General features: G+C 38.8%; 1 protein-coding gene across 5 annotated transcripts in view; it reads right to left on the reverse strand.

Moving 5' to 3' along the window:
• Positions 1-18,132, reverse strand: part of LOC118813840 (tight junction protein ZO-2) — a 139,638-nt gene that overhangs the window by 118,037 nt on the left and 3,469 nt on the right. The window contains exon 1 of one of the 5 annotated variants that reach the window (XR_005007680.1): positions 533-767. The exons of 2 other annotated variants lie outside the window; for them this stretch is intronic. Coding sequence is in view for 2 of the 3 variants with exons in the window: in XM_036579406.1 (XP_036435299.1) it covers positions 533-613 (81 nt within the window). In the remaining variant the exon portion in view is untranslated. Of the gene's footprint in view, positions 1-532; positions 776-18,132 lie in introns of those variants that run through there. 2 more of the 5 variants (XM_036579406.1, XM_036579405.1) reach the window with 2 other exon arrangements.

The following is an 18,132-nucleotide window of genomic DNA, read 5'->3' on the forward strand; positions in this document are numbered from 1 at the left end:
CACTTCATGACACACAACAGAAAGTCCAGTAGCATAAGCAAGCTGCCAAGTGGATAAAGTGCGTCTGGAGCTGAGGAGTAACCTGTCACAATCTGGACTGTGCAGTATGGAAGCCAATGAGCCTGGAGAGTTATGTGTCATTTCTGTAGACTCTCTCTCTCTCCCTCTCTTTCCTTGTCTCTTTCTCACCCTGAATACATGCTGTGACATGAAGCTACTGCCGCTTTCACATCAACACCGAGTCACCCACGCCTGCCAAGCCTGGCTGCCCCCCAACGCATACACACACAAGGTAATGTCAGCTCTATCTTGTCATCTCTCACACACTCGGTATAAAACCATATTAAGAGCAATCTGCTCAGAAGTGAAGTCAGCAAAACAGCACAACAGAAAAGCAATAGACTACAAGCACGCACTGACACTAACTCCAAGCAGAGAGCGAGAGACACAGAGAGAGAAACACACAGAGAGAGAGAGAGAGAGCGAGAGAGAGAGAGAGGTGAAGTTGCTGGTCCTCTCAGGCTGGCTCTACCTTGCCGTCGGCCCAGCAGAAGCAGATGTTGCTGGAGGTGCTGAGGATGTCCGTGATGAAGCCTGAAATACCCAGCCGCATGATGAACCACTTGAAAGGAGAGAAAAGAGAGAGAAAAGAGAGAAGAAAGAGAGAGAAAAGAGAGAAGAAATGGTAAGAGGAGAGAGATGAGGGAGAGGTCTAGGTCCCCTGGTGTTGTCAGAGTGGAGTGTGAAGCAGGGACGAGGACGGGGTGAGAGAGGAGAGAGAGAGAGGGTGGAGTGAAGGAGGAGGGTGATGGAGGAGAGGACGAAAAGAGGGAGGAGGTGAGAGAGCAAGAGAGAGAGAAAGACAGGGAGGAGATGAGAGAGACAGAGAAAAGAAGAGAGATAATAAAAGAGAAATAAAAAAGGAGAGATGGTGAAAAGAGATAAAAGAAAGAAGGAGAAAAAGAAGAAAAGGGGAAGAGAGAAAAGGGGAAAAGGAGAGAGAGGGAGAAGAGAAGGAAAGACAAGAGGAGAGAGAGAAGGAAAAAGAAAAGAAGGAGAGAGAGACGAGATTGAGAGAAAGGGTAGAGTGAGAGAAATAGAGGGAGGAAGGAGAAGAGAGAGACAGAGAGAGAGAGAGAGAGAGAGAGAGAGAGAGAGGCTGATGTAAAGGGAGAAGAGAGACAGACACAGACAGAACAAAGGAGAAAGAGAAAGAAGAGAAGGAGAGACAGTGAAATAGAGGGAAGAGAGAGAGAGAGAGAGAGAGAGAGAGAAAGAGAGAGAGAGAGAGAGAGAGAAAGAGACAGAGACAGACAGAACAGAGGAAAAAGAAAAAGAAGAGAAGGACAGACAGAGAAATAGAGGGAAGAGAAAGAGAAATAGAGAGAGAGAGAGAGATAGAGACAGAGAGAGAGAGAGAGAGAGAGAGAGAGAGAGAGAGATGCTTCTTCAGCTGTTTGCTGCAGGACCTGTGAGTATGATGTGCCCCCCTACACACACGGACACCCACAACAGGTGTGGTCCCAAATCCAGCCAACCAGCGGACACGGTCACCCCCCCTTCAGTGCCCACCCCCTGACCACACTCTGAAAGTCCTCCCTGCAGGGCGTCTCCCTCAGTCTCTCTCAGCACGTGGAGGAGACATCTAGGACGAACGCTGAACGTAAGACACTGTCATCCTCCCTCTCTCTCTCTCTCTCTCTCTCTCTCTCTCTCTCTCACACACACACACACACACACTTTTAGCCCACAACACACAGCCCCCTCCACTCGTGTCATTTCACAATTCATTATTCAGTGATTACTTTGAATTTTTTACTGTATTTGGTTACTGATTGTCTCCGCTGTGCTTTACTGACAGCTTTCATACAGCACTGTGCAAACATTAGAGACCACCCTTCACCATTCAATTGCAAGTTATTAATTTTTTTACAACAGAAAACATATTTAACAGAAAATTACATAGGAGCTTCAACAACTAAACATAATATTGTGTTTTTTTTTAGTATTTCTTGTGTCCCCGTTTTACCTTTATTCCCTTCTTTTCAACAGATTCGCTTTCAGTTTTTCAAAGAAATCTGCAGGGATATTATTCCATGATTCTTATAACACCTTCAAAGTTCAGTCTTAGAAGTTGCTCACATTTTCTGCTTCTAACAAACCAAGTAATCCCAAATGCATTGAATAATGTTGAAATCTGGGGCCCAAGTACAGAAACTTAAGTCTGAAATCTTACCTGCTTAGTCACCATGACAACTTTAGTTAGGACTGAATTTAGGACAGAAGTTATTACAGACCAACAGTTCTTATGTTCATAATCTTATCATAACTCCAGATAAAAAAACAGTATTACAGAAACATCCTAAATAGACAAAATGTCCTAAATTCTGTCCTAATTTTAAGATAAACCCCAACAGTGTCTTAACTTCAGTTTAGCTGTCTGTTTCTATTGTTTTGTGCACTGACAAGCAGCGTAGTTCACTAACGTTACGCTGTGTTCACTACTAACCAGCATAATGACGTTAAATTTTCTAACAGCGTTTTTAAAAAGCCCAGACGCCGCAAGCACGATCACCACTGTCCCCTCTTAACGTGAACGTGTGGCTGTTCATTAGGAGGAATAACGTTAGCGCGCTCAGCTAAAGCGTTTGGGAAATGAAACTGAAACTGGAGAATGACGATGCTCCGAAAATATTTACAATAATTCACGATATTCTTAACTTTCAGTTCATTGCACTTTAGTTTATTTGACCTTTTTTACACCAGTAATGGCAGCTAGCTAACGTTAGCTGTCTGGCTAACAAACTTGATTACATGTTTACATTTCAGCTGTGCGCTGTGGTCAGTTTCTAGGTAACAGACATGACTGTTGATTGTTGACTTTGATTGAGTAAGTTAAGATTTCCTAAGTTGAGATAAGATGCTGTAAGATACGATTCCTAAAAGATAAGATTTGCTTCTGTAGTACAGATTTGTGGAAAATCTTACCTTGACCTGTCAGATCTTGAGTTAAGACAAAAAGACGAAAAGATAAACAGAAGTTTCTGTAATACGACCCCTGGACTCTGGGGTGGTCAGTCCATTGTTCTGAGAACACCAGTAGTTTTGTTTGCTTTTCAAATGTTCTTCTTTTTTTGTCTGTTTCTTTTCTCAGTGAGGCTTCTTGACAGCTACACATCCTTTCAGACTCTCAGTGTTAGCTGTCTTCTCACAGTGGAAGGATGGACAGAAACATCTGTAGATATTTTCAGATCTGAAGTAAGAGTGGAGCTCTAAAGCTCTTTAATTGCTGTTTATCTGACGGGGACAGTTCTGGTGGTCTACCAAGTCTTGCACGGTTGTTCAGGGCCCCATTTTCTCTGTAGCTTTTAATAATTTTTGGACTCAGGTTTTGGCCTTTCTCTCATTTTCCTTTGACTCCTTATGCAAATGGAAGTTTATGCGTGACTGGAAATCAAATAAATAAAGAGGGGTCTCTGACTTTTACAGAGTGCTGTATATGAGAGGAAAATAAAATCAGATTTGAATAGAAACCTGAACACATTGTGCTACATGGTACCAGCACTATGAATTACAACACGGAGAGATTAAGTTTCTCTCTGTTACACACACACACACACACACACACACACACACATACACACACATAAACAAAATCAAATCTAGTACCTACAAATACACTTCTTCAGAAACATCTGGTGTCCACACATTATCATCAAAGAACTACACATTCAGATCTTGTGCTTTATTATAAAGAACAGTAAATATTCATATATTCATCAAACCACTGGTGGTACGAGACGCCAAATATGGACCCCAGAGAGTCTTTTAACTGGCATTTTTAACATTTTGCCTGCAGATGAAATGTGGCAGCTCATTGAAACATCAATTTACACCTGATACAGAATTCATAGAAAACTCATGAAATAAACATATTTTTTAAAAAATCTATATTTCTATAAATAGAAAACAGCTCTGTTCTTCTCACTTAGCTGAGCATCAGCGTGTGTGTGTTTGTGTGTGTGTGTATGTGTGTGTGTGTGTGTGTGTGTGTATGTATGAGCGCTCGTGCCTCTGAACCATCATTAATGTTCACTGTTTGCCTGCTGCCTCAAGACAAACACATACATTTGTTTTTGAACATTTGTCAGGATATGGGGTCACACATACGTCCTATATGCATTATATTTATGTAAGTATATGCATGCAATAGTAATGTACCATACTATTGCTGTCAGAACAAAACCTCTCTATTTTGGTTGTTTTTCATTTTTTGGCATAATTTGAAATTTACACTTTGTTAAGTGAGATGTTTAAGGATCGTGAAGGCTGCTATTTTAGCTAACTGTTGCCTTAACATAGGACTGTGGTTGCTGCTGTTTTAGCTGCACAAAGAAATGAACTGTGCAATGTGGAATTCAGACAGTACTGGGCTAAACTGTCTGGTATCTGACCGTTCACTTTGGGTTGAGAACCCTACACCACAGGGACAAGCCAGGACAGAGATGAAATTGTGTTCCTTTAAACTTTGTCAATTTCATGATGAATAGACTAACAGAAATGCTCCAAAATAACTTACAATGAGATACAAAGGTTTGTTCCGACAGTGACGATATATATATCGTCGCTGTCCAATGGAAAACCTGTGCCTTCAGTTTCCCGATAATTGGACCAATAGAAACGCTCCAAAATTGCTTAGAATAAAATCTGTTTCTATTAACTTACATTGAAAGTAAAGAGCATTATTGCCCTCTCCTTGGACAGCGACGATATATATATATATATATATATATATATATATATATATATATATATTTAATATATGTATACACACACATATATTAGTATCTTTATGTAATAATATGTTCTATGTTCTATGTATAGCTATGTAAGTATCTGCATGTTGTAACAATATGACCTGTATGTATTATATATGTAAATATTCATTTATATGTAATAATAATTATAATATGTCCTAAACATATTTTATGCATAGTCGATGTCATGACAAAAAACTTTGAATGGAAGTTAATAGAACAAGATTTTTTTCATATAAGAATGGACATACAAGGTTTTGTTCTGACAGCAACAATATATAAGTCGCTATTCTATATAACTTATAATAATAAGTTATAATAATATATGTAACTTATATGTAACATATATCTTTTGTAAAAAGCATTGCAATTCAGGACAGGTTTGCTGCTCCTGATTAGATTTCTCTGAGTTTCCTAAATAGTCAGCTCCTTTTTATCCTGAAAATGTATGAAAACAAACAGACAAACACAAAATACAATCACACACTTACTCATGTATCTTCCAGAGTCTTCTCGGAGGAGGGAGGAGCTCACGTTTGTTGAGGGGCACAATGCCCAGGGCCGCCTGCATCACCGGAAAAAACTTTTTATACTTCATCTTGTCCTGTCTGCCTGCTCTGAACTGTCTAAATGACCCTTTCTGTAACTGCACTAAATCCAGTTGGGCCAACCTGGACAGTTGTCCATTAAAGCATAGTACTTGTCCATTATGCACCAAGAGCTAAATTAACTCCACCACTGACAGCCTAATACAACCGTAACTCCAAAGCTACTGTATCCTAACGTATCTTGGTGCATCCAAAAGCGCACTGAGATTCATCCGGAGATTTGAATGGGCGTCACTCTTACATAATTCAGAGTCTTCATGACATTAGACAAATGAAAGCCAACCGGGTGGGGTGGGCTGATGTAGGGGGGATAACTGTGGTACTAAGCCTGTCCAGATAATGCAGACTCTCCTTTCTCTGTAATCCTTGAACTCCAGCTTAAAGCAGCCTTTTCTGCATTTAATGACTGACCCGGACAATGGAAAACGTCCCTCTGCATCTGCCCCTCCTTGCTGAGAAAAGAGCAGCACGCAGGACGGGAATAATGAGACAAGCACAGGTTCTGCCTTAATTTGCATGGTCATGTGCTTAGAAAAATGCATGAACTCCCTCCAAACTCACACAAAAGTACACACATAAATACACATGTACACATGCGCTTAACAAAAAAATACATCCAAACAAGCATATTCGGTTGTTGGAGCAGCAGGGTTAAGGGCACCGAGCCAGTCTGAGCTGTGGGAAATGAAATTATTCGACAGCAGCTTGCACGACTGGATTACGTTTTGCACTGGTCACAACGACAAGAGAAAGTGGACATGACAGGAGGGGAGATTCCAAGAAAGAAGCTAAAAATATTTCAGTATTTCCACACACATGTATGAAACACATCTACTGTTAAGTGAGATGTTTAAGGATCGTGAAGGCTGCTATTTTAGCTAACTGTTGCCTTAACATAGGACTGTGGTTGCTGTGGTTGCACAAAGAAATGAACTGTACAATGTGGAATCCAGACAGTACTGGGCTAAACTGTCTGATATCTGACCGCTCACTTTGGGTTGAGAACCTTACACCACAGGGACAAGCCAGGACAGAGAGAAGGAGCCATTTAGGGCTTGTTTCTTTTATGCTATCTTGTTAGCAGCGGCCTGTTATTTTTATGCTAGCAAGGGCTGTACAGCAGTGAAACAAGGAGGGCTTCATGTCATGACAAAATGGGTTCATGTCAGCTAGATTGTACAACTTTCCTCTACAACTTCCACAGAATTAAATGCCAGAGCTTTCAAGTGATGGGTCAAATCTGACAACCAAAAAATCCAATAGCAAGAGGTCAACCAGTCCCTACAGGACTTTCACCACAGCTGTAGCTCCAGTCCTACTGAACACAGAACAGCAGCTCAAGTTTTCACTCAAGACTAAGAGATACATGAAAAATTTCAACTACGATAATCACAAATAAATCTGAAACGTTCAAAGTACAGCACTAGTCATAATAACGTACCACTGCACCAAATAACAACAGCTGGGTAGTCTAATCTAGATAAAAAATAGCCACTGTATGTGTGACCGTCCTTACTACTGTCATCATCATTCCGCACACAGCAAAAGGTTACAGTGATCAGGCTTACATAAATACAGGTCTGAAAGGCATGGCCAGTTTTGAAATCCCGTCCCATCCCTGAGCTGGACGCAGGGATATTGTCCGGCCATCAGCTATAAGCTGGAGTTTTTCTCTCTTTGTAAAACCTGCGCTGCGATGTGAGCCAGGACAATGATCCAGATGTGATCCTTTTATGCAAAGCAGATCAGGCCAAAGCCTGCCTCATTCAACCCCACACACACACCGTAACTGTCCACTTTCCACCCTCCCCACACACGGATAGATTTCCTCTAATGCTTTTATAAAACGCCATCATCTGCCCACTTCTTACATTATAATGCTAACCATGGTGTAGTGCCAGCACAACTGTGGACTGTTACACTCTATACTCACAATGAACTAGGAACCCATTAAGATAACAGTACGGCACGAATCTAAATTTTCCCCTTAACCTACATGTATCACATTCGTATATTTGAGGCTATGAGAAATTTTGGGCTGAACTATCATTTTAAGCACAGTCGTTTGCAAAAGTTTGGGCGCCCCTGGTCATATTAAATGTAAATGACAAATTACAAGCAGTAACTAGAATGGGAAAGTTTGTGAACGAACTTTAAATTGCCTTGACAAAGCTGTTGCAGTGAAATTGCTAGGCCATTGCTATGGTATTACAGGTGGTTGCTAAGCTGTTGCTGCGTTATCCCAGGTGGTTGCTATGATGTTTCTAGTCCATTGTTTTGGAATTCTAAGTGGTTGCGAATGTGTTGCTAGGCTGTTGCTATGGTATCCCAGGTGATTACTAAGGTGTTGCTACAAAGGTGTTGCTGTGTTCTCCCAGGTGGTTGGTAAGTTGCTGTTAGGCCATCACTATGTTATCCCAGGTGGTTGCTAAGATGTTGCTAGTCCATTGCTATGGTATCCCAGGTAGTTGCTAAGATGTGTGTATGTGCTAGTATGTATGTGAGTCTGTACGTGTTGTCTGTGGAGCAATGTGACAGATGTGACATCATTTGTGGTTTGTTATCAACTTAATAAGTACACTTCCTCTACAGAGTACACTTCTGTACATTTTAGTGCACTGTTAATTTGCTAAAAGATTAGGGAAAAAAAACACAAAATGTGATTTGTACAAAAGCTACGGTACATGTGATATTTTATGTTGTATTTTTCAATACGTTAAATTCAACCAATAAATACAGCTGTGCATTAAAATGTACAGAAAAATGGTATATTTAAATTAGTTCTCTGTAGAAGACGTGTTAACTTACTTAGACTAAGAAAATCAACAAAACATGTCTTTTGACCAGGGGTGGTCAAACTTTTGACTGTATAGGTCATTAGTCTGCACCTTCAATATAGCAATAATGCATTAAGAATTTTTTTTTAAAGATCAGATTTTCGACAAAAATGAAACCCCTCTGAAATGTTATTTAATGTACATAACAGCCCATCGCCCTGGTCTCTGTTGGTCAGGAGCCTGCTAACGAATGTCCAGCTTTATTCAAATCAATAGCCGAGCTAAATTGTATGCAAGGACTGATTGATCTGTACAAGGTCATTTATGGATACATCAGAAACAGCCTGTGGGAGAAATGAGAGAGAGACAAGAAAGAGAGAGAGAGAGACAGAGAGAGAGAGAGAGAGAGACAAGAAAATCTTCCTCATTTGATTATAAGTCATGATCCTGTAGCTGGCAGTCAGCAGGTTTCTGAGAGCCAGTGCTCTGCATTAGCTTCAGCACACGCATACAGTGCTTTTGCTAAATCTAATGAATGCACTGACACAGGCAAACAGCCTTATACGTCTCTGTCTTCGCATGCACACAGGGGTAGAGTGGCGAGCTGAGAATACATCAACAGTGTCTGCTCATGCACGACCACAAGCCTTTAGACATCACACATCTGTCAAGCGCAAATAGGCCTACAGCAACATTGATTAACATTAGACACCAGCAAAGTCAAATCAATTAGTGAACGTAGTACGCACACGGAATTAGATTTAGATTCCGAAGCGAAGACCGGCAATTGGAATATTTAAGCCGGGTGATAAAGTGTGCCCTTTCAGATTCTGAATGTTTAGTTCTTCGCTTGTCCATGACATTTCAAGAGCTCTAAATCAAGCCTGTAAAACAGAGGCCTACTATTTGACTGGGAAGAAAATGAAGCGCCTGCCCATCCCCACTTCACTCTTCCACTCAGCACATCGATGATAGAAGGATTAACATTTATAGGTTTGAGTGTTACAGTGTTTAATGATGATGCGGCTATTTGTTCACAGCTAAGGACCATTAGCTAGATGTGTAATTAGATAATGCTGCAGCTTTTCTAAAGTACACCAGCAATGTACAAGATGCTTTTTAATGAGTGGAAGAAGCATCAAGGTTGCCCTGTTGTAATAAATCAAATAGTTATGCTTATAATGAAATCAATTTATGCCAAGTAAATACTAAGTGTGGAATAATATAATGCAATGACAGTACAGTATTGTGTTGTACAAAATAATACAGTACATACTGCATTGATGCATGAATCTGAAGATGACTAAAACTGCATTGTAATGATTTTGATACATTATAGAAAAATCTAAAAACTAAAGGTTAAACATGAACATCAGTATTTAAATGTAACTATATCTCCGACACGCATGCATGCATACAAGCTGGAAATATTGTGATTTTGCTTATAGGTTCTAGGGTGTTGATTTTATTTATCTGAGCCAAACCAATCTATGTAGTAATTAGAGCTTTTAGTTTTAGCAATATCTATCTAAAATTGAATCAAATAAAAATGTAACCTCAGAATTGAAAATCTTTTTTTTTTTTTTTACATTTTCAAATATAAAAAGCAGTGCTTTTCTGTCTTCCCTTAACCTGTAAACAGTTCCTCTAGTCACACTTGTGTATTTGTTTTATTAAAAAATAATCCAGAATAACACAATAATAATCTTATTGAACTGAATCATGGTGAAATTTGAGATTTCCTGATGCACAAAGGAAAATCCTACAGATTCCTAAAGAATTATAATCTAACTGAAACACTGTGAAAGTCAGATATTTACCCCCACAACATTAAGTTATACATGATTTTCTAGGTGAAAACAATTTAACACATCCTCTACAGAGAACACAGTCCTGTACATTTTAAGGCACAATTACTGTTTATTTGCTGAATTTAATATACTGGAGAAACCAAAACAATTAAAAGCTCTGTGTAAAAGTATATATTTAGTTTTACTGTTATACTAGCAAATAAATAGAAATCATGTTCTAATTAACAGAAAGTGCCATATTTAAGTGTGTTCTCTGTTGAGGATGTGTTCATTTATTTTCATGTAGAAAATCAACAAAACATGTAATCTGACTGGGGGTGTTCAGACTTTTGTATACAGCTGTACTACACCATGGTGTATAAGTATGATGTTTACACAACTTATATTATTATACAAATTAATTAAAGCTGCACGATATAAGTTTTTGTTGTAATTGAAAAAAGCAGCATTACTGAGTCAGGAGAAAAAAAAACATGCTAAAATATGATGCTGTGAGTCGCCTTGTAAAGCCCAAAACGGTCATTTAAAAGTCACATTGTATTTCTTTACGTATTCAAGTTCACGCGCACAGCCTCCAAAAGAAGGTCCGGCTCAATGTTTAAGGCCTCAAAATCAACAATACACGGATGAAGACATGATGACAAGAGCAGATAATTTACTCCTCACATCACCAGTAGACACGTCCTTTACCAAGTTCTGCCTGAGTTCTCTTTGAATGCTCTTTCAACACACTCGCAATCATCACATTCATCCACTCAGGGAAGGGGTCTGAAGCACAACGGCCGTTATATGATGTTCTTCCACACTTTGCATGCAATTACATATTTCTACCAGTGAGGTCTCCAAATCCCCAAAACTTACACAGCGTAGCTTTACATTGGTTGTAAACCAAAGGAGGTGACTTCAGCAACTTTAGCAACAGCACATCATCAGGGCTTCCATCTGTTTATGCGTAAACACTGCAGATGAGATGTCACTGAGCAGAGTTCCTGTTTGGTGCCAGAGAGGGGATGGGGGATGACCATTTCTGCCTGTTTAATTCTAACAGCCTCTAATAAATGAAGAGCAAATGGGTTACAATTAACTGCCTGTTCTGACAAGCTAACAGTTTTACTGTGAAATCAGCTGATATGAAACTGACAGTCTGTGCAGTTCTGCAGGCCTACATTGTCCAAGCTGTAGATTATACATATCATATCATACTGAGCTGTACCTAATATCCTAATAAACTGGGGGAAAAGGAACTAATCAGTTTGAATGTGGAAACTCTGCTTCCTGATTGATGAATAAATGGAATACCTTATGTAATAAATGGAATACCCCCTTTGACTGTAAATGCATTTATTTATGTAGTAACTATTACTGTGCATATCTGCATACTTGGACTGTAACGTTGGATTGTAATTGCATTTATTTATGTCCCGTGAGTTCAACTGACCTGACGTTATTAGTTTTGTTAAATTTTAAAAATATGTTTGCAAAGATGCTACTCAGAGCACAACTGAAATCTTGCCTTGCAGTAAAGTGCATGTGGCAGGACCGCATCAGCTGGCATCTCAGCAAGAGTGTGGGAGTGTCAAGGACAGAATCACCTGGAAAAAACACCCTGCAGCTGGAAGCTGCTGCTTTGTGCCAATGAAAGCCGCTTTACGAGCTTTTCTGGCTCACTGTGAGGGCATGGGGGTGTTGAGGGTTTGGCCTGGAGGAGGAGGGAAGTGTTGAATGATTGCAGGTAGGGGGCACGACCTCCTGTCACAGCAACACTGGACCAGCGGTCACTGCATCACTGGGAAGGACACTGATCATGTGAAATGGCCAAATCAGTGTAATACGATCTGCTTCACATGCAGCTTCACATAGCTAAGGCATGCACGTGAGCGTGAGCACCACCTTGCCTCAACACACAAAAATAACACTGCGGTAATCTACCTTAAAATAAATAGAAAAAATAATTATAAACAACTTAATTATTAAAAATAATCTGATTCAAAATAGAAAAATACTCATACAAATAATAAATAAAGAAATAATCACAAATAAGACTGAAATGCACACTACATACTACAGATTGAAGGTGGGTGCAACATGACAATATTTATCATATTGTGATAAATTATGTCATAATATGCTTTTCTGAGACTACTGGGGATGTCTTCAGTACTTAAAGAACACCAATTACATGTTTAATTACAAGGATGGATAACTGGATTAACTGTAGCACGGTACATAAAATGTTAAATAAAAATAATTTTTTATTTAAACCTGTTTGAAAAAAAAACCCCCAAAATATATGTATTGTATATTATGAAATGTTTCAAATATTGTGATATTATATCTTTGCCAGATTGGCCACCCCTGCTACAGACATGAGCATACTCCATATTACACATGCAAACTAACAATTGTGCATACTGCATAATACAGATCAATAGATTCATACTACATAGTGCATAATACAGACATACCACACAATGATACATACTACAAATAAATGCATACTATCTTATACAACATACCATAGGTTACAGTCTGACCAACATAGAGATGCCGATTCTGACTAATTTTGATATTCAACTATCCATAAAAGTTAATGAACAAGTTAACAAGCTAACAGAGCTAATTGGTACAATGCATTCTGATGAGGACTAAATATCTTCAACATCTACAAGGTACTTTCTCCTCAGTGCACAACGTGCCAACTATGACAGTTTAATTATACCCATTCACACTGAAGTTATAAGTAGTCTATCACCCCAGACTGTTTTTGATTAAGCCACAATACAGGACAGCCAATCAGAACTGAGCTGATTTACATACAGTCCCTTCCACAAATATTGGCACCCCTGGTAATCGTGAGTAAAACGGGCTGTAAAAAACACTGCTTACTGCTTATCTTTCAGGGTCTTTCATTTAAAATATTAACAAAAACTGAACCTTTATTTGAAGTACAATAACTGAAAGAAAAAACCCAAATCATATCATGAAATTAGCATTTTTGGCACACCTTCATTTTTGTGCAGCCTCTCTTTGCAAAGATAACAGCTCTGAATCTTCTCCTATAATGTTTAATAAGACTGGAGAACACATGACAAAGGATCTGAGACCGTTCCTCCATACAGAACCTCTCCAGATCCTTCAGATTCCAAGATCCACACTTTTGGACTCTCCTCTTCAGCACATCCCAGAGGTTTTCTAAGGGGTTTAGGTCAGGGGATTGAGGTCACCTCACAACATCACAGCTCCACCACCATGATGTACTTCATCTTTGCGTCTACGACAAACCCACCTCTGGTGTGTTGCCAAAAACCCTCGCTTTTGGTGTCATCTGACGACAGAGCACGGCCCCAGTAAAAGTCCCAGTAACATCTGGTAAACTGTAGGTACTTGAGTTTGTTGGTGCTTAACAGCTGAGGCTTTCTTCTGGCAACCCCTCAAAACAGCGTAGGTGTCATCTGATTGTGGTTTGGGAGACATTCTGAGCCCAAGACCTAACTAATGTCTGCAATTCCCCAGCTGTGATCCTTGGAGATACTTTGTCCACTTGAATCACTCCTCAATGTGCATGCGGTCAGTATAGGCAAACATCCTCTTCTCTGCAGATTTTAAAAACATCTTCAGTTGTTTTAAAATGCTTTATTATTGCCCTGATAGTAGAAATTTCAACTGTTTTCATTTTCAACTATTTAGCTATTTAGCTGTAGCCTTTTCATGATTTGTGCATCACAACAACCCTTTGTCACACATAACTGCTGTATTCTCTGTCTAAGGGAATTTGGCCTGTGTGTAACCTCATATTTGTACTCCAGTGAAACAAGACAGCCATTTAAATGTTCCTAAGGGCACAGGTAAGCTATAAAACCTAAAATATGACTGCAAATACACTTCAGTTGTATTTCACTCATAAGAATTACTAGGGTTGACAACAATTATATTTCATCCATGATAAAGTTTAGGTCTTTTCCTTTAATCATTGTACTTCAAATAAAGGTTAGATTTTTGTTAATATTTTGAATGAAAGATCAAAAGGATAAGCAATAAGTAATGTTTTATACAGCCTATTTTTCTCATATTTACCAAGGGGTGCCAATATTTGTGGAGGGCACTGTATAACAGTCTTAAAGGCACAGGAACAAAACAGCTAAAGAGATACAGAAGGAATGGAAAACAGTCATGTAAAAATGAATTGCTACTGCTTTTGATACACAAACCCTACATAAATGTCATACATGCACATATACATGCATGTCATACGTGCACAGGGGACAGAAATAAAACACAAGAAAAACATAGAGTATGGGCCCTTTAAAATTCCTAATTTCTGAGGATCTTTAAGGTCTTGCAGCTACATTGGAAGCCACTAGCTTTTCAGCTTTACTGCATAATCACACAGCAGCATCTACCTGTGGGTGTTTTTTTGTTTTACTGTGTTTATAGACATTACAGTTATTTAGTCACAAACAGTATTTGTAACTGAAAGGTTTGATGAAAATAAACATTCCGCTCCAGCTCACACTCCACAACATCTATTTAAATCTATCTGCCTAAACAAGCACTTCAATAAATCAACACATGGTCACTGTTATTCGTGAAAGATGCTTCCAAGTCATCAATACTCACAGCAGAGAGGGTTTAATCAGCTGCACCTGGTGATTTATTTCTCACGGCCTGGTATATTTCAAGTCTGTTTGTCACTTTGTCTCACACACACACTCACACACACACACACACACTCACACTCTCTCTCTCACACACACACACACACACACACTCACACACACACGCAGATACACATACAGTACAGTGTAAAAGTCAGAGGGTTGCCCCTTCATTTATTTGATTTCCAGTCAAAAAAGCCATTAACTCTGAGACTGCTAGTGAAAATATTTCTATATGCATTCTTTTTTTATTTATTTATTACAAGTTTTTCAAATTATATTGTGAACTTAACAATTTGAGTGAAAAGTACAATCTCTGGAACTTTAACATCCACTGAAGAGTCGCCTGAACATGTGTTTTAATGAAAGTGATGAGGCTCTAAAAAATCAGACAGTTTTGTACAAAGACTTTAACACAGTCAATTTCACAAATTTGCTTCACTTTAAATAGTGACCAAGAAACAGTGCAGAGTCTTCAATGTTTCTGCTTCATTTTACTGTCACAACTTTTCTTTGTTTTAAAATGTTACTTTTAAAATTTTAAACTTTTTTAATATAATATATAATTTTTTTCAGCATTTAGTGTGTCCACTCTTTGCCTTCATTACAGCTTCCATTCTTTTCAGGAGACTTCAGGAGCTGGGTTTGCATTTTCTGTCTTTTTTTTTGTCTATCATTTCTCAGTAAGGGTTTCTTAAAAGCTACACATCCTTTCAGACTCATAGTGCTGAGTTGTCTTCTCACAGTGGAAGAATGGACAGAAACACCTGTGGATTTTTTCAGATCTGAATCAAGAGTGGAGCTTGATTTTCTCCTCTCTCTCAAAGATGAAAGCTTTAAGTGCTGTTTATCTGATGGGGACAGTTTTGGTGGACGGTTGTTAGGAGCCCCATTTTCTCTGTAGCTTTTAATACATTTTTGAAACTCTTGTTTTTGTCTTTGACTTTTCCCTTCTCTATTTAAACGGACTGGTTATCATACATCTAATCTCCTCAGAAATATCTTCTGAAAAATGAGTAGCTTGTATTTAAGGGCCATTTTGACAGAACATGAAATAAAAGAAAGATGGTCTCTTCCTTTTGCACAGCGCTGTGTACATATTCTTTAAAAGTGCATGTGGTTATATGTGTGTTTGTGTGAACTACAAATAAATCTGAAGCACACACACACTTCGTGTGCATGTGTGTCCTCACAGCTCTGTTTTTATTCATCTTGGAAGGCGAGCCAGTTCCTCACAGTGACTCAGTAACTCCTAACAGGTGGAACATCTTGGTGAGCTGCGACAGCTCTATGAATCTCCATTACTTTTCAGAGCAGTATATAACACCCCATTCGCACCAACAGCAGCTTCTTTCAGCCTTTCATTTCTGCCATGTGCATTCCCAGTTCGCACCACTGCACCACACAGGTGTGTTAAGATGACTGATTTCTTACAAGATGCTTCACACTAATACTCACACAGCACACAAGGCCTCTCTGTGGTTTGCCCTTGCTGTGTGCGGCAGTGTTCAGGAGGGTCATATTACACATATGTATATATACAGTATCCTCCACAAATATTGACAATAATAACAGTAAATGTGCAAAACGGGTCATTTCATGAGAAAGAAATTCAAAGTACACCACCTATGGAATAAGTCAAAGTAGCTTGCTAATCCATAAATCCTCACCTGGTACAAAGCTCAAAGTCAAAACTCCACTGTAATTGGATCGGTATCCAGTGTAGTTTCAGTCCTGTGCCATAATAAGCCTATTCAGCTGCTCTGGACTAAGCCGCAGGCACGAAATCCTGTCGCTGCTTTATAACGCTCGGTGATATTACCCGAGAGTGAGGTACAAGCCTGCTTATTACAAAGGACTGCCCTCACTCACCTTTAGCTTTCAGAAGCAAGGCCCTTTGATTGGCACCTCTGACAGCTTTCATTTTCCCCCCACATATTTCCTTTATTCCCAAAATCAGCTGGGTTAATCTGTTAGAGGCTACAAAACAAACACATGCTTAATATTACAGATGCACACTACATAATAAATATAGATGCATACTACATACTACTGATGCATACAAACCAAATGTACGCTTCATATTACAGATGCATACTAGATACTATATGATAATATATACTACATATTACAGGTGCATTCGACATACTGTAGATGCACACCATGTAACAGTGATGCATACAAAACAAATCCATACTTAGTATTATAGATGCATACTACATACTAAATATAAATGCATACTGCATACTACTGATGCATAAAAATACATACTTAATATTATACATGCATACAACATACTAAATATAGATGCACACTACATACTACTGATGCATACAAAACAAATCCATACTTAATATTATAGATGCATACTACATATTATATAATTATGTATACCACATACTACAGACACACACAGCATAATAAATAAAAATGCAGACTACATACCAGAAATGCATAGAAAAAAATGCTTGCTTAATACTACAGTTGCATACTATATTCTATAGATGTATGCCACACAGTACATTATAATGCATTATAATGTAATACATTATGCATATACTACGTACAGACATTACTTACAATATATGCATAATGCATACTACATGATAATGTGTACTTATTATAGACACATACAACTTACTACAGATGTATACTACATATTATGGATGCATATTACATAAAAAATATAAACTCATACTACATACTATGGATCCAAACTATTTATTATACATGACTACTACATACTACATATAAATGCATGCTTCAGTCTACACATGCATACTATATATAAACGCATACAGATACATAGTAAATGTAAATGCTTACTACTTACTGTTGACAGAAACAACATACTAAATATAGATGCATTAGACGCATGTTAATTACTATATATGCTTAATACAGACTACATAATTTTGTGTATATCACATACTACAGATGAATACTACTCACTTTAGATGTACAATGACTGGCTAGTACACCTCCTTCTGCCTACACTCATTGTCCATTTTATCAGCTCTATTTACAGACTGTAGTCCATCTGTTTCTCTTTATACTTTGTTAGCCCCCTTTTACCCTGTTCTCCATTGGTCCAGACCCCCACAGAACCACCACAGAGCAGGTATTATTTGGGTGGGGAATCATTCTCAGCACTGCAGTGACACTTCTGTGGTGGTGGCCTATTAGGGTGTGTTGCGCTGGTACAAGTGGACGTAGTTAAACACCTCAGTGCCGCTGCTGGACTGAGAATGTTCCACCAACCAAAAATATCCAGCCAACAGCGTCCTGTGGACAGCATCCTGTGACCACTGATGAAGGACTAGAGGATGATTAACACAAACGATGCAGCAACAGATGAGCTACTATCTCTGGCTTTACATCGACAAGCTGGACCAACAAGGCAGGTGTGCCTAATAGAGTGGAAAGTGAGTGGACACAGTGTTTAAAAACTGCAGCAGCACTAC

Source organism: Colossoma macropomum, unplaced genomic scaffold (assembly GCF_904425465.1).
Source record: "Colossoma macropomum unplaced genomic scaffold, Colossoma_macropomum, whole genome shotgun sequence".
Classification (NCBI taxonomy): Eukaryota; Metazoa; Chordata; class Actinopteri; order Characiformes; family Serrasalmidae; genus Colossoma; species Colossoma macropomum.